The sequence below is a fragment of the Martes martes genome (assembly GCF_963455335.1).
Source record: "Martes martes genome assembly, chromosome: X".
NCBI classification, from domain to species: Eukaryota; Metazoa; Chordata; class Mammalia; order Carnivora; family Mustelidae; genus Martes; species Martes martes.
Window position 1 is genome coordinate 54,940,530 of NC_137897.1, and position 22,847 is coordinate 54,963,376.

At 47.5% G+C, this 22,847-nt stretch overlaps 1 protein-coding gene across 8 annotated transcripts in view; it reads left to right on the forward strand.

The window, feature by feature from the left end:
- EDA (ectodysplasin A) overlaps positions 1-18,302 on the forward strand; it is a gene marked incomplete at both ends in the record, with an annotated part of 430,893 nt that extends 412,591 nt beyond the window's left edge. Inside the window, 6 exons of one of the 8 annotated variants that reach the window (XM_080795672.1) lie at positions 3,558-3,612; positions 11,032-11,211; positions 12,584-12,618; positions 13,525-13,576; positions 16,146-16,267; positions 18,051-18,302. In XM_080795672.1, coding sequence (XP_080651798.1) covers positions 3,558-3,612; positions 11,032-11,211; positions 12,584-12,618; positions 13,525-13,576; positions 16,146-16,267; positions 18,051-18,302 — 696 coding nt within the window. Of the gene's footprint in view, positions 1-3,557; positions 3,613-11,031; positions 11,212-12,583; positions 12,619-13,524; positions 13,577-16,136; positions 16,268-18,050 lie in introns of all 8 variants that reach the window. The other 7 variants (XM_080795674.1, XM_080795673.1, XM_080795679.1 and 4 more) reach the window with 7 other exon arrangements.
- Positions 18,303-22,847: the final 4,545 nt, after the last annotated feature.

A 22,847-nucleotide genomic window follows, 5' to 3' on the forward strand; every position in this document is an offset into this window, starting at 1 on the left:
CATTGCCCACAACAGGCAAGGAAATCTTCTGCAGGTGATGGCCCTGAAGGGTAAAGCAGCCAAGACACAACTGCTGAACACACACAGCACACACTGGAGACACTCCCTGTAGTTCTAGGCCCTGTGAAACAGGAAACACTACACTGTAGGGTACAAGTCCTCTTCTTAAGGCCATTACTGTCCACAACAGGAAAAGTAGCTGACTTTCCTAACACAAAGAAGCAGGCAGAGAGACTTAAACAAAATGAGAAGAGAGAGGAATTTGTCCCAAATGAAAGAACAGGACAAGGTCATGGCCAGAGATCTAAGTGAAACAGATATAATGTGCCTGATAGAGAATTTAAAGTAATGAACATAAGGATACTCTCTGGACTTGAGAAAAGAGTGAAAGACATGAGTTTGACCCCTAACACAGAGATAAGGGATAACATAACAGAGATAAAGGGCTCAATAAACAAAATGAGAAACACACTTGATAGAATGAACAGGCTGGAAGAAGCAGAGGAATGAACTAATGACCTAGAAGACAGAGTAGTGGAAAGTAATCAAGCTGAAAAAGAGAAAATTATGAATTACAAGAATAGACTTAGGGAATTCAGTGACTCCACCAAACATAATAACATTTCTATCATAGGAGTCCCAGAGGAAGAGAGAGAAAGAAGGGCAGAAAATATATTTGAAGAGATAATAGCTGAAAACTTCCCTAATGGGGAAGTAAACAGATATCCAGATCCAGGAGGCACAGAGACCCCCAGGAAAATCAATAAAAGCAGATCCACCCAAGACATACTAGAATTATAATGGCAAAATATGGTGACAAAGAAAACAATTTTAAAGCTGCAAGACAAGTTTCTTCAACAAATGGTGTTGGGAAAGAAGTGAGAGACCTGTACTCTCTCGGCAGGAATGTAAATTGATGCAGCCACTACGGAAAATGGTAAAGAGTTTCCTCAGAAAATTAAAAATAGAAATAACATATAATCCAGTAATTCTACTACTGGGTATTTACCCAAAGTAAATGAACACACAGATTCAAAAACTCCTATGTTTATTGCAGCATTACTTACAGTAGCCAAGATATGAAAGCAGCCCAAATGTCCATCAATAGATGATATGGAATATTATTACTTAGCCAGAAGAAAAATTAGATCTTGCAATTTGTGACACTGATGGGCCTAGAAGGTATAAATGCTAAGTGAAATAAGTCAGACAAAGAAATATAAATGCCATTTGCTTTCACTTGCATGTGGAATCTTAAAAGTAAAACATGAATAAACAGATAAAAAGCAGAATCAGAGCTATAAATACAGAAAACAAGGTGAGAGTTGCCAGAGGGGAAAGGGGTAGAGAGATGGGCAGTATGGGTGAAGGAGAGTGGGAGATACAGGCTTCCTATTTGAAATGAATAAGTCATGGGGGTAAAAGATACAGCATAGGGAATATAGTCAATAATATTATAATAGCAATGTATGCAGACAGATGGTAGCTACACTTGTGATGAGCATAACATATAATATAGAGTTGTTGAATAGGTGTTATACACCTGAGTTAAAAATAAGATTCACTGAAAAAAAAGTGAAATAAAGCTAGTTTTGTTTAAAAAATAAATTTTTCCTTTTTTCTTCCCCCTTTTATGTATGTATGTATGTATGTATGCACACATTTATATACGTACAATGAGTTGGTTCCCGGTAAACCCAACAGAAGTTTAAAAAAAAAATTCTAACTTCCCTTTCCCTCTTTTCAGTTGTTGATTTAAGTCACACTTTCTCCAGGAAGTTTGGGTTTGTTGGTTTTTTTCTCAAATAGCCAATATAATTCCTTGTCTCCCCTCTTTGATATTTTTGTATCCAACTGAACGGTCTTTTCAGGTAGAGTTGTTTCCTTATTTAGCTTGCTGCCTTCCAGAGGCACGCTGGGTGAAGACTGGTTGCTTGTGATGATCTGATTTCCTCAAAACCTGATTTGAAGGGTGATGTGACAGTACTGAACCTTTAGGCAGCTGAAATGGTCAGAACCTTGTCCAGGGCTAGCACAGCTGGTCTGTGAGTGCAGTGTCGCTGCACTCTCTGTGACCCCACTGCTCTGCCCCGCGGAGGTGGCTGGCTCGCTGGCTGGTAGCTGGCTGATGGGGCTGGGCCTTTCTTCATAAAGCCTTCCTCCAATAGCTTTGTTTTTGGTCAAAGAGGTGGCCCTGCTTATGTTGAGTTGTTCCATCTTTGTAGTATTTGCACAGCTGTGCTTCCTTGCCAGAACCCCCATGCACATTATCAAGGACTCTCAATGCCATTAAACACATAAAGGATAAGCAGCGAAGGAAGAAGACAAAGGCTGAGAGGAAGAAAAAGGAGGAGCAATGAGGATAAAACAATGGGGACTGATGACCTTCGGTGCGGCAAGTTGCTGAACCCAACCTAAAACATCCCACGCACATAATAATACCTACTGTTACACGTGAAATTTAGCAGGGAAGTTACGAAAATAAAATTCTTTTGCAAGGGAAGGCCACACAGACATTTGTTTTCAAGGGACCTATGCATGCCTCTGATAGAGCCTGCTCTTATAGGTAAAGATCATTCTAAGCTTGTTGTAAAAATAAAATGAGATGATAAATGGAAATAACTGGGTTTTATGGGTTATAAAACAATATACAAATGCTTGGTGTTCTTTTTGTAAGCTCCTGAGGACACTGGCAACGGTTTAATGTCCAATAGTATCTTCATGGGAGTTTGGAACAGATTTTAAACATCTGCATCTAAAGAAAATCAAATCAACCTACAGAATGAAGAGAATTGGGTCCCCAGGAGGGGAAAACATATGTGGAAGATACCTAAATAGTGTGTGTCTGAGGAGTGGTTGTCACCTAACCATATAACAAAAGCCTTGGGTTTTCCCATTGAGTATCCTCAATTGATTAGAATTGTTTTCTTTAGAAGCAATTTCCAAGAAAACGCCTGTGATTTCATTGTCAGTGAAACTGTTGACACTTCTTTTTAAAGTGTCTGTTAACTTATAGTCAATTACAACAAGAGTGCATGTGGTACCCACATGAATGTATCTTGGTCACACTGCTTTAATAACTAACAATTGAAATCACAATAAGTGACTCCAGAGTCTGCTGCTGCTGCTGCTGCTGCTGCTGCTGCTGCTCCTTCTGTGAAAATGACCCTCTTTTCCATTTAGCTTCAATGCAGGAGACTTCATACCAGTTCTTCACCTGAATGCGTGACTCTTCAATCTCAGGACTTGCAGAATTAATGGAATGCCGTCCTAAGGTTGTTGAGTTCTGCGTTTATGGGCATTTCATCTCTACAAAGAAGTACCCATTCCCTCACTGCAAAGATGGAGACTGAAAGAGTTTTCTGTGGGAAAATCTTTCTTGTAACGTTCTTGTTAAAACAGTCAAAAAAACAGAAACAGACTGGAGAGGTCTGATAATTGGGAGATACCTTGCCAATGACCTGACCCTTGGTGTGGGGCTCCCTCAAAATCTGCAGTGTCTTCGGAGTTTCTCCTATGACTGTCTTGGAGAATAAACACTTTATGTTAATTTCCAGGGACTTAATTTTCCATTTTCTTTTTTAACAGGTCCAGTTAAAAACAAGAAAAAGGGTAAGTTAAGCTCCTGATTTTATAAAATTGTTCTCGTGTCTTTTCTAAAATTAGAAGGAAAAAAAAACAAGGGAGTAAGATTTTTATATATTCTTTCAGTGTTGGTTGTCCATTGTTTCAGTCAATCACCTGTGACCTCCTTGAGTATGGTAGCTTCCATGAAACAAGAAGTAGACATTGTTTTTCAGTGATGATTCATGAAATTGCTTCTCTAGCAGTACACAAAAGTTGTTTTTATTATTCTTTCTTGCCCCCTCTTTTATACAATTAAATTTACATCTCTTTTCTTCATTCTTCCTTACTCTTTCCCCTTTCCTTTTTCCTTTCTTTACCCTCCTTTATTGAATCAATAATCAAGTATAAATTAAGTCCTAAGGCAGCTGGTGGGGACTAGGTATACCACCTCCCGAGAGATGTCAGTACGCCATTCTTGGCCTTAAAGCTATCCCTATCCTATGCCTTAGATAGTCAGAGAAAGTATTTCTCACTTTGGGGTTTCAATATCATTTTCTCTGTGATGGGAAAAGGAAAGCTGGAGAAATACCCTGATCTTTTGGTCCTTTCAAAGAAGCTTCTGGTTGAGCAGATCCATTGTGCCACTGTTGGGTCAGTATGTTTCTAATATATTTGCAACAAGACTGGCCCAAGAGCTTGTACAAGCACTTGCATACTTGAATAGGAGAACCCAAAAAACAGAACAAGTTCCAAAAGACAGAATTAAGCTATATGGTCAACTCCTTAGGACTAAAAAAAGAAACCAAATACAAAACCAGTTTTAAGTAACTATTTCTGTGTTCTGACCTGGAAAGAAAATAAAGTGAAATTAATGATTTTCACTAAAACACTTTAAGTAGGGGCACCTGGGTGTCTCAGTCGGTTAAGTGTCTGCCTCTGGCTCAGGTCATGATCCTGGGGTCCTGCTCAGTGGGGAGTCTGCTTCTCCCTCTGCCCCTCCCCTATGCTCCTGCTCTCTCACTCTCAAATAAGTAAATAAAATCCTTTAAAAAATAAAAGATCAGGGCACCTGGGTAGCTCAGTCATTAAGCATCTGCCTTCGGCTCAGGTCATGATCCCAGGGTCCTAAGATCGAGCCCCACATTGGGCTCCTTGCTCAGTGGGGAGCCTGCTTTTCCCCTGTCTGCCATTCCCCCTGCTTGTGCTTGCTCTCTCCCTCTCTCTCCTCCCCCGCCCCGTCAAATAAATAAATTTTAAAAGTAAAAAATAAAATGCTTTAAGTAAAATGATTCTGTTAAGATTTCTGGAGCTTTATAGAGTAGATTATCAGTCCCGGAGTAGACCAAAGAGACTGGCTTCAGCTGCAGCCTGCTCCTTCTCTGAGCACGAGGGTACTCTGGTGGCTCACAGTACCATAGCCTACATGGAAAACCTGTGTCCCTGTTGTAAAGAAGCTGAGGACTGGCCTGGCCTCCTGAGGACCTGATCCGAGCAAAGTTGGAAAACAGCCAGAGAGCTGGGGTCAATGAGGAAAACTTTCTCCAGTGGGCCTGGCCATTAACCAAGATATTATGTATTTACAAAAGTACATTTGATTTTTTCAGCATGTCAGTTTTTTCTAATAGTTTATTTTTTAGAGCAGTTTTAGGTTCACAACAAAATTGAGGGAAAAGTACAGAGCATTCCCATATATTTCCTGCCCCACACAGGGACAGCCTCCCCCACCAGATTATGTACTACCAGAGTAGTACATTTGTTATAACCGAGGAGCCTCCATTGATATATCATCATCACTCAAAGTACATAGTTAACATTAGGCTTCATCTTGGTACTGTACATTCTAAGGGTTTTGACGAATGTATTGTGACATAGATTCCCATAGATTACAGTATTTACAGAATAGTTCCACTTCCCTAAAAATCCTCTCTGCTTTGCCTATTCATCATTGCCTCCCCCCAACTCTTGGCAACCACTGATCTTTCTCTTTTTTTCTTTAAAGACTTTATTTATTTATTTGTCAGAGAGAGAGAGAGTGAGCACAAGCAGGATCCTCACTGAGCAAGGAGCCTGATGTGGGACTCAGTCCCAGGACCCAGGGATCTTGACCTGAGCAGAAGACAGATGCTTAACAGACTGAGCCACCCAGGCATCCCACCACTGACCTTTCTGTTGTCTTTTTAGTTTTGCCTTTTCCCAAGTCAGTATGTAGCCTTTTGAGGTTGGCTTCTTTCACTTAGTAATATGCATTTAAGTTCCTCCATGTCTTTCCATGGCTCAATAGATCCTTTTTTTTCTTTTTTTCTTTTTTTAAAGTTTTTATTTTAATTCTAGTTAGTTAACATCCAGTGTTATATTAGTTTCAGGTGTACAATGTAGTGATTCAACAGTTCCACACAACACCCAGTGCTCATCATGACAAGTGCCCTCCTTTATCCCCATCACCTATTTCACCCATCCTCCCCCCACTCCACTCTGGTAACCAACAGTTTGTTGATTATAGTTAAGAGTCTGTTTCTTGGTCTGTCTCTCTCTCTCTCTCTCTCTCTCTCTCTCTTCCCATTTGGTTATTTGGTTGTGTTCTTTTTTTCTTAAACTTCACATACATGTGAAATCATATGGTATTTGTCTTTCTCTGACTGACTGATTTCACTTAACATAATACTCTCTCCCTCCATCCATGTCATTGCAATGGATGCATTTCTATGGCTGAGCAATATTCCATTGCATATATATGCCAAATCTTATTTCTTGATTCATCAGCCAGTGGCCACATGGCCTATTTCCATAATTTGGCCAGTGCAGATACTGCTGCTATAAACATCAGGGTGCATGTATTCCTTTGAATTAGCATTTTTATATCCTTTGGTAAATATCTAGTAGTACAATTGCTGGATTGTAGGACAGTTCCATTTTTCACTTTTTGAGGAAACCTCACACTGTTTTCCAGAGTGGTTGCACCAGTTTGCATTCCACCAACAGTGCAAGAGGGTTCACTTTTCTCCACATCCTCGCCAGCCAACACCTGTTGTTTCTTGTGTTGTGATGTTAGCCATTCTGACAGGAGTGAGGTGATATCTCATTACGTTTTGATTTACATTTCCTGATGATAAGTGATGTTGAGCATCTTTTCATGAGTCTTTTGGCCATCTGTATGTCTTCTTTGGAAAACTGTCTATTCATGTCTTCTGCCCATTTTTTAATTGGACTATTTGTTTTGAGGGTATTGCCTTTGAAAAGTTCTTTATAGATTTTTGGATACTAACCATTTATCAGATTTGTCATTTGCAAATATCTTCTCCCATTCTGTAGGTTGTCTTTTAGTTTTGTGATTGTTTCCTTTGCATTGCAAAAGCAGGATTTTTATTATGAAGTGTATTTTTTTTGTTTGTTTCCCTTGCCTCAGGAGACATATCTAGAGAGATGTCGCTATGGCCAATGTCAAAGAAGTTACTGCCTATGTTCTCTTCCACGATTTTTATGGTTTCAGGTCTCAAATTTAAGTCTTTAATCCATTTTGAATTTATTTTTCTGTATGGTGAAAGAAAGTCGTCCAGTTTCATTCTTAGGCATGTCACTGTCCAGTTTTCCCAACACCATTTGTTGAAGAGACTTTTTCTAACTGGATGTTTTTTCCTGCTTTGTCAAAGACTAATTGACTATATAATTGTGGGTTCATTTCTGGGTTTTCTACTATGTTCTGTTGATCTATGTGTCTGTTTTTGTACCAGTACCATCCTGTTTTGATTACTCTATCAAGCATGTACTTTTTAACTTTTGTCACATCCCCTTTAAAATGGAAATTGTAGTAAACCTAGAAAGCTCACCTGGCTTTGACAAGGATACCCTCTGCTCCTAAACAAGTCCAAGGGTGACTTCCCTTCTTAATAGGTAGACTTGGAAACACTCTAATTACAGCTACTAGTTTTTTTCTTTTCACTCATTCACTGGACCGTGAATAAGCACCTTATATTTGTCAGGAATAGAGATACCAAGATAAAGAAAAATGGTGCCTGCCCTCAAAAATCTCCCAGTGTAGCTGGAATGTAGAAGTACACACAAATAATTACAGTATGGTATCAAAAATTCTCTCATTGAAGCATGAACAGTGTGCTGTGGGAGCACAAAGAAAGAGCAAGTAATTCTCCCTGGGGGAGTGAGGAGCCACATCACAGGGAAAAAAAAAAAGAAACAGCATTTAACCTGGGCTTTGAAGGATGGGGGGAAATGGAGGGGGAAGGGCATTCCAGCAAAGGGAAGAGCATACTCAGATCCCTCAGAAGCATGAAAGAATGGGGCCTGTTTGGGGCAACAGCAAGTAGGCTAGCAATGTACCCAAGTGTAGGTCATGTGTGTGGTGGGGAATGGCAACCAGTTGTAGGGTCATTCAATGAGTGAGCACTGAGAGAACATACTTGCTAGTGACAATAGAAGACAATTGCCTAGGCTAGAAGCCCTATAATTACAATTCTGAGAATCCAATGCCTCTGGCAGGGACTCGGATCACTGCCCAGCACTGCTACCTTGTATATGGGCCATTATTAGAAGGAGAATGCGCATAGGCCTTAAACATTTCCTTTGACTGAAAGTGATTTAGAAGCCATTTAATACAGATTTCCTTGGACACAGTGAATAGGCACATGCCTGAAGAGGTAAATTGAGTTGTTCATTTAATTTCCATCTTTAATAGAATTTTCCCCTCCTACAACTAACTTGCTAATGTTCATTCCCTCTCCCTCCCTCCCTCGCCCTCCCCCCACCCTCACTTTCGTTCACTTGTTTTTATTTGTTCTTTCAACAGTTTGGCCTTCACTAAAAGATTAGTGAAGTTTAGCTTGGAAAATTCTGTCATCTAAGACTGCACTGGAGAATTTTCTAAGTAGAGAAGTCTCTGGGCTTTTGTATCATGAAGTGTTCTGGTAACATCAGGAAATCTGGAGAAGGAATTCAATCCTCTAAAGTCAACCTCTTGTCCAGGGGTCATTTTGTACCTGTTCCTCTCTGGGCCAACTTTCTGTAAGGATGCAAGTATGAGAAGTACACTTGCCTAAACCTAGTTACAGAGGAGCAAAGAGGACCAGCTGCAGAACAGGAACTTTTTCCCAAATGTCCTCTAACATTTTCACAAGTGAAAATCCTCTGTTTTCACTGCAACCATTATTCTCTTTGACTAGCGGAGTTTCTGGCTGTAATTATTCCAGAATTACATTAGCAATCACAGGAGAGTCACAGTCTTGACACTGAAGTCTGTCCTACCCACAGAACACCCTCCAGCTTCAAAGTCAGTTAGGCCTGGAAATTCTGGGACATAGAACAGTCTAATATGCACCTTTCTCTGTGTCTGTGCCAGTAGACACAGAGGAAGAAGAGGGAGAATGAGAATAAGGAGGGAGAAGCAGACCTTACAATCAGGCTAGGGAAGTTTCCTGACTGCCAGGAGTCAGTCAGTCTTCCTTACAGTACCTCAACCTTGGGAGGAAACTTAGAGAAATCATCAAGGCCAAACTCCTCATTTCAGCAGTGAGAAACTAAGGCTCTGGGAGAGAAAGGAATTTGCCCAAAGTGCATCTGTGGCAGGGCTGGGGCTTCGAGCCTTATCTCCTGACTACAGATTTTGGGTTCCTTCCACTGCACTAGCTGGAATTGAAACTTGGGTGCTGAATAAGCCTGACTTGGAAGCTGCCCAAATCTGAAGGGAGATGGCTTTCCTGTTCAGCATCTTGAAATTGGCTAATCTAGAAACTGGGCAGATCCAGTCTTTTGCGGCTGCTACGTGCAGGGAAAATAAGAAAGCTCCCTCCTGCCTCTAGGGCTCTAAGGCTACAGGGAGTCTCCTCAGGGCAGGATCCCCACAGTGACCCCGTTGTTTCATACCAAATGCAGATGTGATTAGACATGGACAACTGGCCTCTTGAATAGCATCGCCATGGGGATTGAGTTTCTGGAACACGAGGCATTATTTTTAAAGGGGGGCCTGATAAATCTTAGGATTCTCCTAAGAGCCTGGGGAGCAAGGAGTCAGAGTTGTTAAGGAGGTGTTTCAGTGAGACTTAAGAGGGTTACATTTAGAACTCAGACAGTACCACAGGTGGAAATTCTGTCGCGGAGTCTGGTCAAAGCCTTCTGTTCCCGGGATTTCCACAAATTGTGAGAAAGTAGTGAAAGGTAAAAGACACCCCCCTCAGGGTCACCAGTCGTGCATGAATTGGGCTGCATAGAGCAGAGGAAGTAAACAGGAGCTGTGGGTTTTAGTACAAGACCACAGCTATGACTCAGTCAAATAGCTACATCCTGGTGGGAATGTTGAAAGGACTGGAATATGGAATAGAAGGGCCGGGATCGTTCTGAAAGGATAGCGAGGAGGGAAAGGGAAGGAGCTGGTGGGCTTAATTAGTAATATGTTGGAGAATAGGGCCTCAGAGGAAAGATGCTGGAAAGCCGGATTATTTAGCCTATTAAAAATAGAGGTTGACAGGTGACTTAATGTCTGTAAGCATATGAGGGTTATTATGTGTTTGATGGTAACTATTCTTCTCTATCTACACAAAGAATAGAATAAAAGCTCAAATTGCCACAGGAGGGATTTCAGCTAAATATACGGAAGAACTTCCTAACAGTGAGGGGGTGATAAACACAGAAACATGTTACCAGGAGAGTTTACAGAATTGCCTTTCCCAGAGATCTTTACAGATAGGGTTTAGAGAGGTCAGCTGAAAAAGCAAAAACTGCCAGCTGCCTCCTTGGCTTTATCTACTCTCTGTTTCCCCTTCTTTCCTTCCATCTCTCTCTCTCTCCCCCTCCTCCCTCCCTCTCCCCCACCCCCTACCTCTCATCTCCCAAATTCCTTCCCGTTCCTCATTCCCAGCTACCACCACCTCTATACCAACCCCTAGTTCCTATACATCCCAACTTCTGTAGGAAACCTTCCTGGTGTTGATATTATTCCCAAGGTCAGGCTGTCCTCCTAGCTCCCTCTTCTCATGGCATCAAGTCCTCCAAATGGGGCACCCAACATGAAAACCCACTCTTCAACGGTAGCCCAATTCTCCATTCAAAAAGGTGACCTGGTCACTTGGTAATTCTAATCTTTTGGACTCTTCTGAAAGGTAACCTCCTTTATGAAACCTTCTCTGACCTCTTAAGCATTTGTCCCTACTACTAATATGGTACTTAGACTCTCCTGTGACTGTGTCTGTTTCCCCAGTAGACTGAGCTCCTTCAAGGTCATTTATTTCTGTATCTTCAAACCAGCTCTGTAAATAATTATTCATGAAAGGAGATAGGGAGTGTGTGTGTGTGTGTGTGTGTGTGTGTGTGTGTGTGTGTTGTATAATAAAGTGTTCACCTTTTTAGCAGCAGGAATTCCCAAAGGGCTGACTTTGTGTCCTTGGAAGTCTGTAGAAGTCCTGACAGTATATTTGTTTTGAGTCAATAACTACAAATGTAACACTGAATCTTGTCTTTTAGGAAAGAAGGCAGGACCTCCTGGGCCCAATGGCCCTCCGGGACCTCCAGGACCCCCAGGACCCCAGGGACCCCCAGGGATTCCAGGAATTCCTGGAATTCCAGGAACAACTGTAATGGGACCACCTGGCCCTCCAGGTCCCCCTGGTCCTCAGGGACCCCCTGGCCTACAGGGACCTTCTGGTGAGTTCCTCTGCCTCTCCACCTGCCCCTAGGCTCCTTGCAAGTACTTGAAAAGAGCAGGTGTGGACGATCCTGAGGGCACTTTCCAACGGTGGTGATGGCTTTGGTGAACAAGAAGAACAGGTCTCCTATCTCAGTTGAGAGCTAGGACTTGAACAAGCCAGTAGGGCCTGACCTACTCTAACCCTGCCTGCTCTTGACCTTTCCATTACAAGCCCTCCCTGACTCTAGGCCTCCCTGTAGTGAGCCGGGAAACTCCCATAAGCCAGAACCAGAGGGCCCAAGGATTTATACTATATTTCCATTGGGGGATGGATTTGGTCTGCTCTGATTTCCAGCATGTAGCACCAAATGTTTATGTCTGATTGGAAACAGGCTATGGAGAGGAATGTTGGGGACTGGAAGAAAATCATGAGCCCTAGAACAGTCTCATCCCATGAACTCTGAAGGGCCTTTCCCGTAGAGGTAGACAGTCACTGGTGACCAGGGAGTTAGAAACTTACAAGTCACCGGGGCTGGGGAAGAAGCAAACACTGTCTCTAAGACTGAGGAGCCAAGTGCCTGTTCAAATAGCATCAAATCTCTTTGTGTCATTCCTCTTGGGTCCAGAAGGGCATCCGGAAGGTAGAGATGCCAATCCAAACCCACCTATTTGGAATTGACAGGAGTCATACTGCCAGGGCTTGGGTCAGTTGTTATTCCCTCCTGCTGCTCCCCTCTTGTTTCTTGGGGCTTTAAGGAAATGGGCTCTTTACACAGCTGATTTCTCTGGGTCTGAAAATTCTGTAGCAGGACTCAGATTCTTTGACTCAGCGTTCAAATGGGGCTAATCAGCATTACCGTGACCATAAGAGATGGAGTTAGAGGTTTTTGGTTTGTTTGTTTCTTTTGTTTTTTTGTATCCCAGTCTTTCTACAGATACTGAGCACCTTCTGTGTGCAAGAGATATATTGATAAGTGGGCCCCATTCTCACGGAGTTTAGGTCCCAGGGGAGGAGAGAGGCGATTAAGGAAGCAAGATATTTACAACGGCAATGCTTTCTACAAGGACCCTGAAAGAAAGGGAGCAAAAGACTCAAGAAGCAAAGGGCACCATCTCGGGGTCACGGGGTCACTCGGTGGCAGTGTCCTCTGTCTCTACCAGTGCTCAGTGAGGCTTGCCTTGGAGCCAGCGTTAGCCAGAGTCCACTTTCCCTGCTGGACGCTGGGCCCACTGAGGAGGCACATCAGGGAGGAGGAAGAGAAGGGAGTGGTATCCTCTCCCATCCCAGGGCCTGGCTGCCCAGAGCAAGGCTCACTGCCATTCGCTGCCTAGCTGAGGAGAGAGAAAGGGAAGGAGCATGCCCTCTGATTTTCCTGTCCTATTTTGCAGGTGCTGCTGATAAAGCTGGACCGCGAGAAAACCAGGTTGGCTGGGAATTGCACTCTTCCTGGGGAGGAGGGAAGGCCATAAGGCTAGAACCACGTGCCAGTGGCTCCCTGTTAAGTTTGTGAAGATGCCCTTTGGGGGATGGTCCCAAAGTTGTTCACTCACAGCCCCCTCCCATCCCAAGGAATAGAAAGGGCCTGCCTTTAACTCAGCCTTTCCATGGCCATTTCCGCACCCCCCCCCCCCCCCGCACAGAAGACAGAAGGTCACTGTATCCAAGCGCAGTCATACCCTGAAATGAGCTGCCAGTCAGGCCTAACCACCCAAGCCTACGACCTCCCACCCACACCAGACACCTTGTGGGCACTAAGACCACCAGGGATCAGGAGCTTGAAAATCAGCCAACCAGCTCCAGGCCAAACCCAGCCTGGGCTTCTGCCTTAAAGGCCTGAAGGGCTCCTCCCTTGTCTTTGAGCTTCCTAATCTGTCTGTATCGGCAAGTTGTGCTGCCTTGCCTTGGCTCATCTCAGCCCCCTTCACTCACCACAGCTGTTTGGCCACAGTTATAAATCTACATGGCGGCAGAGTGCTTGATAGCTTGCAGGGAATTGTAGATCTGTCACCTCATTTGATCTTCAGACATCCCTGTAAGAGAGGCCAGACAGAGAGTCTTAAAATCCCCATTTCACAGTTAGGGAAATGAGACTTGGGGTGGGGGTGAGAGGATTACATTCCGCTGAGGTCACCTAGCCAGGAAGGGGCGGAGCTGCAAATCACATGACCCACCAGCAGAGATGTGCTCGCTGGCCTCCCAGGACGGGAGAAAGGGATCCGAACTGAGAAATGAAAGGAGACTGGAAGTCAGAGGTGGGAACACGTTGACGGGTGGTTAAGCAGGCAACCATTTCTCTCAGTGACGACTCTCTCTGTCCTTATCCTCCCAGCCAGCTGTGGTGCATCTACAGGGCCAAGGGTCAGCAATTCAAGTCAAGAATGGTAAGAGTCAAAGTCGGCTCCCTCCCTAAGACGAGCTTCTCCTGTCCTCCTTACTCGCAGCCTTCAAAGAATCACCAGCCTAGCTCCTCCGTGGGCCCCTGGAAGTAACCTGGGCGGGGGGGGGGGGGGGGGCGCATTCGCTACTCCGTCTGCCCTCTGCTGGCTGTCCTGGGTAATTGCTCGCACCTAGACCAGTCGCTACACACAAATTGCATTTAGAATCACTCATAAGGAAGCGGAAAGGGACTTGAGACATCATGGAGGCGGGGAATTCTTGGCAGATGGAAGTGGTATCAGAGTCACCAAGGGGACATGTACAGTTTGATCAACATCTTCACAATACATGCTAGAGAAGGTAAAACTACAGAAAAGTAAATTGTTGTTTGATGGGTCTCCGCAGAAAACAGGTGGAGGGAGCATTTCCCAGGGTTGGGGGAGGGAGGAAGCATGCCAGACTCTCCTGGGAGTATGAGATGCTAGTATCTGTAAGAAGGGGAAACAGGTTTAAGGGGCTTAAGAAAACTGACTTAATGTAATCCCTGCATTTAAAAGATGGGGAACCAGAGTCCCAGTGAGAATGGATAATACCTTAAGAAATCATACTGCCTTATATTTGGATGGTCCTTTGGAGTTTTCATCATGCATTCTTTTGTCTTTCTTTTTTAAAGATTATATTTATTTGAGAGGGGGGGAGAGATAGCACAGGAACAGGAAGGAGGGACTGAAGAAGAGGGAGAAGCAGGCTCCCTGCTGAGCAGGGAGCCTGATCCCAGGACCCTGGGATCATGACCCTAGCTGAAGGCAGCCACTTAACTGACTGAGCCACCCAGGTGCCCCTTGTCTTTCATTTCCTGTGCTCCTCACAGCAACCCTGTGGTGCAGGTATTAGTTCCTTTTTGCAGAGACAGAAACTGAAGGTCAGAGAAGTTAATTCCTTGGCCCAAGAGTTCAGTTAAGTGTAGGAGCTGGATTCAAAACTATGTCTGTCTGAGTCTTTCCATGGTGCTGGGCTCCTTCAGTGATGTGCGTACACTCCACTGAATGATTAGGTTCATTTTCTCCCCCAAAGAGACATGAACATTCATTAAAGAACAGCACTTCGAGGGGCCCCTGGGTGGCTCAGTGGGTTAAAGCCTCTGCCTTTGGCTCAGGTCATGGTCCCAGAGTCCTGGGATCGAGCCCTGCATTGGGCTCTCTGCTCAGCGGGGAGCCTGCTTCCCCCTCTCTCTCTGCCTGCTTCTCTGCCTACTTGTGATCTCTGTCTGTCAAATAAATAAATAAAATCTTTAAAAAAAAAGATTTTTTTAAAAAAAAAGAACAGCACTTCGAAATAATGTCCAGTTCCCAGGGTGCACACAGCCTAAAATGCCTGACCTCCCCAGCCCCCGCCCCAGGACCCTTAGGAAGCAGCAAGCCAGCCAGGATGCCAGATGCTTAAGGAGCCTGGAGAGGAAGAGAGGGGCTCCAAGTGCAGAAACAGTAAATGAAGGTTAGGAAACCTGCTGCATGGGGACAGCTCCTAAGAGTCCAGTCTGCCCTGAACCGGCTGTGCTGAGCTGCCCTAATGATCAGGCTTAGCCACATCCTGGACTGCCACCTGGATGCCTGAAATTTAATCGCCTCCAAAGTAGAAGGAGGAACAGAGCAGTAGCAAAAACCAAGGAGTCCTGCCGGGACCAGGTGCCTTGGGCCCTGGGGCCCTGGATGGGCCATAATCACCATCTGTCCAGGGAGGAGTGAGACAGGCAGGAAATAGATTTGTCTGGGTGGACGGGTGGCCTCCATACTCAGTCTATGCCCGAAGCTATGGATTTTGCTCCCACTACCATGCGACAAGACCGGCTCCAACCCTCTGGGCCAATCCCTAATCGTAGTTTATGCTGATCTTAAGTTGCAGCGAAAGCAGAAGGGAGGGAGGAGGGGTGGAAGGACACCAAGCAGAGCAGTCGCCTGGAGGGGCTGCACCAGGGTATCTCTTCCTAACTCCTGTCCCACCCACTGTCACCTCAAGGAAAGATGACCACCTATTCCAGAAGGCCAGTTTCCTCACACCTCTGAGAGGCAGGCCTCCTGAGACTAGCGAAAGATGAACATTCACAACATAATTCCTTGGGTGAAAACGATTCAGGAGCTAGGGCTAGAGAAATAGAATGGAATAATAAGACCTAGCCTGCCACTCAGTGTCTGAATGCTGCCTGCGCAGGCCCCAGAACAACAAAGAAAATAGGGCAGCATGCTCACTCTCTTCTTGCCTTCACCCCTAATTCCAGCTGCAAGGTGTTGTTTAAAGACCCTTCTAGATGGAGGGGTCAGGAAAGGAGGGAAGGAGGCAGACAAGGCCCCCCAGGGGACTGAGGCAGGCCTGGCAGCTGCTCAACAAACAGAACGCTTTGTCTGCTTCCACACGCTGTTCTGAAAGTGAACAGCTTGGCCTCCGGGGCTGTCCACATTGTGCTGGGATCTAGGTGGGGGTGGGGAGGGGTGCTGCTCCTTGTCTCTTGTTTCTGTTGCCCGGATTCTTCAGACATGTACTGAGTGACTGCCCTTCTCTCATACTGAGATCTTTCAGGTGGAGTGCTCAATGACTGGTCTCGCATCACCATGAACCCCAAGGTGTTTAAGCTACATCCCCGCAGCGGGGAGCTGGAGGTACTGGTGGACGGCACCTACTTCATCTATAGTCAGGTAGAAGTGAGTACGGTCTCAGGCCTAACTCTTCTTATGTCCAGAATGCAGATCCGGTGCAGGCCACATAGGGGCACTGTGGAGCCAGCCAAGACCCGCTAACTTCCCGCTCTCTAGGGAGACTGGGGTGGGGGCGCTACGCCGGGAGGCAGTTGAAAAGGGGAAAGAGAGAAGGGCCCGTTTTGGTTGGGGTCCCCCCACCACAGCCGGTTATCCTTGAAAAACTGCAAACGGGCCCCTCCCACACCCCCGCCATCTGATCCCCTTCTGCTGGGCCCCAGGCCCTCGTTGCCCCATTCTACTGCCAAACTCCATCTCTGGGTCGGTATATATCCTCTGAGCGTACCCCCTTCCCCCCCCCCCCGACACCACTAGCTTCACATTAAATAGTGCTCCTGCAGGCTTTCTCTCCACCTCAAAGCCATTTATTTGGGATGGTCTTTCCTTCCTCTTTCTCCCTCTCCTGTCCACCTTTCTGTGTCTCTGTCCATTCCGTCCTCCATCCTGCCACCATTCTCCCAGCCCTTGGGGTTCTGTCCTTGCCCTCCCCCGCCCCACACTGGATCTGCTTCCTAGATCTGCCCAGCCACTCCAGCCCCGGTTGTTTGCCTCAGAACTAGAGGTTAGCTGAGCCCTGATGCTGGGGCTTCTGTGGGGTGGGCAGTGAGTAGGCAGATGGACAGAAGGACTACAGAGCCAACAGAAGGGTCTCTAGGGAGAGTGGCCGGAGAAGATGGGTTAACAAGCATTCGATCAGCCCATCCTGGCATAGAAATACTGCACCTGTATACACTATTCCCTCCTGAAGAGCCTATGGAGGGAACAACCTTTCATAAAGTGATTGAGGATGACCGATAGCCACCCGGGGCGGGGGGGTGGGGGTGTCAATCTCCAGGGGGCACATGGGTATAATCCTATAGGCATAGCCCATTTCTTCTAAGCTCCTTTGTGTGTGGGGGGGTGGGGAATCAAAGCTTGGGGTGGGGTTATTTTCCACGCCCAGAATAGATTGGGAGAGGCCTCAGGCCTTGAATGCCCTGAAATCTGGGAAAATCCCCCTTGAAAGCAAGCCAGTGAACATGGGTTGGCACTTCCCTCTGGCCACAAAGTAAAGTCAGGGGCCTAGGTTTTGTCCTTCCAAATTCCTTAGCTCATTTATGGTGGATAGCACTCCACCCTCTCTGGGGATATGTTTCCTTGATCATCAGGGGGCCAAGGGGCACCATAAAAATCCGGGAGAGAAATTCAGCCACGGGGGAGGGTGAGCTGCAAGCTCGCAGCCTAAAGAGCCAAAGAAATGGCAAGATGTTACCGTGCCCTCTCTCAGGAATCAGCAACTTCCAAGGTCAGCTGCGAATAGCCCTTGGGGCGCGGCATGGGAGGTCAATTTGTATCCATTTGTCCATAGCACTGATTGATCCCCTACTGTGCGCAGAGCCCTGTTGCCTCTTGCTGGGGCTGAGCAGGGTGGAGGGCAGGGGAGGGGCTGGGGGAGCTACCTGAGTGAGAAAGGCCTGGATCCTACCCTTGACAGAGCTGACAGCTGGCGAGTTTTTGCAAAGAGATTTGCAGCCACCGGAGCCCCACGGAGTGCGGAGGGAGTGGGGTGTATCAGCCCATCATCTTGCCTTTCCTGTTGACCAGCGAACACGCCCTCAGGTGGCACTGCCCCCCTTCACGAGGTGTACGGGCCAGCTCCTCCGAGAAGGTCCCGTGGGTCCTGGGCAGGGAAGGGCCCCACCATCTCCTTTGTCTCTCCCCCAATCCCTTCTCCTTGCCTCTCACCCAGGTCTATTACATCAACTTCACCGACTTCGCCAGCTACGAGGTTGTGGTGGACGAGAAGCCCTTCCTGCAGTGTACCCGCAGCATTGAGACAGGCAAGACCAACTACAATACTTGTTACACTGCAGGGGTCTGCCTCCTCAAAGCCAGGCAGAAGATTGCCGTGAAGATGGTACATGCCGACATCTCCATCAATATGAGCAAGCACACCACCTTCTTTGGGGCCATCAGGCTGGGCGAGGCCCCTGCATCCTAGATTCCCCCCACCTTCTGCCCATGCTCCTGCCCCTGCCCCAGAGTTGGGAGCCGGGACTCCCAGAACCTCTCAGTGCTGCTGTGGAATGAGGTGTGATGGGTGTCACAGCCACAGAGATCGATAATCCAGGGCTATTTATTCCCCGGTGACTCCAGGATGATGAGGAGGCCCGCTTGACTTTCCAGAATGACCTTGCGTTCACAGGAGGGTTGATGGAGCCCCAGGGTTTGTAGGAAGCAGGACCTTCTTCCTTGGCTCCATGTCAGCTGGCTTATGGCTCGACTCTTCAACCTCAAGGTCGCTTTTGTCAGAATGATTGTTTCTTGCACTAAGGAGGGGATTCCAGGGCAGCAGACAAGAGAAAGCAAAAGTGGACTCCAGACTGTGGGGGCAAGCCTCTGACCCTAAAGGGGCTGCTGTTCCTCTCTTGAGTAGGGCTGGGGGCAAGGGTGGGGCGGGAGGGGAGTGGTAAAGCCTAAGCAGATGGATAGGGAGGGGAAAGGCAGGCACTGGTGGCAGACACCCAGGGAGAAACCTGCCAAGCCTCAGGGTCCAGGGGAACAGGGCAGGGGAGCTCTTCCCACAGCAACTTGCTGGGCTTTGGGGGACAGGAGGTTGGCAGGGAATGGCCACACCCCCCTGCCGGGCGCCTGCGCAAGAACCTGAAGGCAGACTTGGGGCCACGTGTCTTCCACTTTGTTTACAACCATGTTCCACACTCAGAAAAATCTCTGGGTTCCCTTCCAACTGCCCCCTTTCCCAGCCGGACCAGAACTCCTGTCTTCTTTCTCCACAGAGCCTACCTCTGTCTAAGACAGGTGCCTCCCCTGGGACCTGTGCTTATGTGAGTCTGGGACACTCTTCGCATGACCTGGGTGCAAAGAGTCTTTGCCGTTTATTAAGCAACACAAATATTCATCTAGTCGAGTTGTGTCTGGGGGCAAAGGGTTGGACTGGGTGACCTCTGGGAATCCCTTCAAATTCAAATACTTAGGCAGCTTCCACAATAGCCTACAAAAATTCCCAAACCCCAGCCTGCCCCCTAGGCATCAGCAAGGCAGAAATTTTCTGCCTGACCCCAAAAGGGCAAGAAGTGGGTTTTTTTCTTCTCAAGGTTGCTGTGACCTAAGTGGCCTTGAGCCTAGGTGCTATCCAAAAGGACAGGCACCAATGCCCTGCTGACCCACCTTTCCTCACTCTGGCTTCAGAAAGCCATAGCAGAATCACCAGAGATTCCAGGGCCATTCACCTGAATCCAGGCTCAAGAGAAGGCAGCATCTAGGCATCAGGCAAGGCTCTGCCCTGTAGCCAGGTCCAAAGATCCCTTACCCACCCACCCACCCCCCAACCCCAAGTTCCCCACTGGATCACATAGTGGGACCATTCAAGGGCCTGATCTCTCACTGCTGGGGGCCAGCCTGGTTTCTGGATGCTGAGTCTAGCCCAAAACTGGGGAGGGCCAACGTTGTACAGTCTGCTACTTTTGCTCCTGAAACAAATTTCCTTTGGAGGAGAGGAGAGAAGGGGAGAGGAGAGGAGAGAAGAGGAGAGGAGAGGAGAGGAGAAGGGAGGGGAGGGGAGGGGAAAAGGGAGGGGAGGGGAGGGGAGAAGGGACTTACCCTTCAGGCAGCTGAAATCCACCAAGAACTGGTACTCATTTCTCCACTGTACCTTCCCTTTCCAAACAGCCATAATGCTCGCCCCATGGCAGGTCCAGGCCAGAGTGGCAGGCTATGCCACCGTTGTCTGGTTGCCAATGACAGCCTTGCAACCCCAAGTGGGGTGAACTTGAGGCATGCATCTGGCCCAGGCTCCTGGAAAGTACCTTAGACAGTCCTGAGTTGTAGCAAGAACTGAAGGGAACCTCTCCTTAAAGTCTGGAAAGTACTTTCTCATTCTCTCCTTTGAGGATACTATGAATCCCATTGTGTAGACAGGGCCGGGAGAGCTGAAGTGCTTTTCCAGGATCCCCACCAGTTTAAGCCACAGCCCGGTGCTTCGGCCAAGTCCGCCTCCAAAGCTATTCCATTATGCAGCATTGTGTTGAACTTGCAGTCTAGAGAGAACCAACAAAAATGGGAATAAGGACCCCAGATCCTTCAGCATCCCAGAGAGAAACCCAGAGGAGCTTGTTTTCGTTCCTTGATGGTAATTCCTTGATGTTCTTTTGGTTCCTGGGGACTTTGTGGCAAAAAGAGTAGGACATTTCTTTGGGAAACTGCCATTAGCCTTAGGGCTCTTGTGGTCAGAATTGTCTTGGCACCATGTCGAAGCAGCAGGCCTCCAGTACCCCCCAGAACTATACCCCTTATGCTCTTCCACCCACCCATCGGGTACCGGAGCCCCTGCCATGGGCAAGGGCCTCCACTGGTTACCGTACAGACAGGTCACGGGAGCTGGTCCACTTCCCACAGCTACTCAGTGGCTCCTTCGTTCTTCCTTACATCCCACGGAGGGCTTTGTTCTACCAGGATGTCTCCTGATGGAGGAAAGGCCCCAGAGAGAGGCCTGGCTCTAAAGCCAGATGTGTGTGAGGAGAGGGGAGGAGGAGGCTTCCTAACTGTACCCCTAAAGGACATTCTGACTCCCATCCGGAGGTCCAGATAGGGAGGGGATTATAGGGGTGATAGGCTTTTGCACGGGACCCTGTCTTCATTGTGAACCCTCCAAAGGAACTAGAGGGAAGGAGGCGAGGACAGAAGCAATAGACAGCTGGGGACCCTGTTGCAGTGAACTCATCAACAACGTGGTGAAACAATTTACTAGCAAGAGGATGTGGGAATAGATTTACGGTCTGAAATGGCGCTGACGTGAGTTCATCAGAGGGCCGGGGCTAGCACGGGGAATGGGATGAGGACATTTGTGAGCAAGCAGATGGCAGAGGTTTGAAGGAGAATTGCATGGCTGGGGCCTTGGCCAGCTGCTTGGGCTTCAGCAGCCAAGGCCGGCATAAAAGGCAGCCACTGGGGGCTGTTCACCTCCTGGTCCCTTGGGAAATGTCGTCTTTGCCTTCTGGCCCCCCTCATCCATCCTGAGCCAGATTCCTTTCACCGAAGCAGGAAAGGGCTAAGAAGCCTGGAGGCGAGCAGAGGTTGGATCCCTGTGCAAGCACGTGTGTTTTCTGTAACTTACAGTGGATACGAATAGAGTCAGAGAACTTTAGAGCGAGCCCCAGAGGCCCAGAGATGGAAGGTCATCTGGCCAAGGTGACCGAGCCCTGACCTGCAGACTCAAAGGAGTGAGGGAGTGGAGCAGCCTCTGTCCTGCACCGACCCCTCCCTTCTTCTACCCCCAGACTCGAGACTGGAAGTGCTGGGCCCCCTTCAGGAGGCCGGCCAGGCAGGGGAGAGAGTCCCCTTAGGGGCCATCAGAACTCTTTCCCCCTCCCCCCAGGCATTCTCCCTGGAGTGGTCTCTGTACTGGAAGGCTCAGGACTGGCCCAATACCAGGAAGTCCTAGGCTACCCAGGCTCTCCCTCGGCCTCCCTCCAGGCCTGGAGGCTCCCCTAGGCCGCAGTGAGCACAAAGAAGGAAGTGGATTGTTTCTTTTAATGCCTGTGGGGGCTCTCTCCAGGGGGACTCGGGGTGTGTCATTTCTTGATTCAAAAAACTTCCACCTGGGGTGGGGGGGTGGGCTTTGTGGTGAGAATGGCCTGGAGCAGGCCCAGTGCTGCTTTGGGGGGTCGGCATCCAGTGTGAGATACTATGTATATAAACTATATATAATGTATATAAACTGGGATGTAAGTTTGTGTAAATTAATGGTTTGTTCTTGGCAAATAAAGCTTTTTTTTTTCTTTCTTTCCCCCGCCCTGTTCTTGAAATCAACTTAAGTGCTTCCTGTGTGCCAGGGGCCACTTTGCATGTGCTGCCACAGGTGAGCCTGGGGAAGGGCCAAGGCACCCATTTCAGAGGGGGCAACCAAAGGTTGCTGAAGGTTCCTGTCAGAACCTCTCACATCCTCTGTGCGTCCCAGACCACACACGCCCCCATCCCTACCACCTGAGGTCTTTTCCCATTACTGCTTGTCCAGAAAGTTAGAGGTCCTGTGGGAAAGAATAGCTGTCCTGAGGGCAGAGGCACAGCATGGAGCTTCTCTCAGCCGGACACTATGGCATCTGTGACAGACGTCTCAGGCCTGAGGCCCTAACAGCATGGGAAGATCCAGCCTCCAGCTCCCCATGAGGTAACCTCCCATTTGGCAGATGAGGAGACCAATGCTCGGGGAGTTTCAGTAGCTCACCCAAGGTCACCCAACTGTAGAAAGACGACTTTAATGTTCAAAGGGCTGCTGACCAGAGCTTACTCTGTATACTTTCTTTTAAGCATCGAGATGCCATGAAATTGAGGGCAGAGTCTGCTCAAGGATAGGAAATGGGCAGAATGAGTGGAGGAGCCTAATTTGGGGTAACTGTCCCATTTCCAGAGGTCAATCACATTCAGTATCATTGGCCTTCCCCATAGCCTCTGAGGTAAGCAGAGGAGGGAGGGATTCTGGGTTCCATGTTACAGGTGAAGAAGCTCAGCCTCAGAGATGACAGATTGT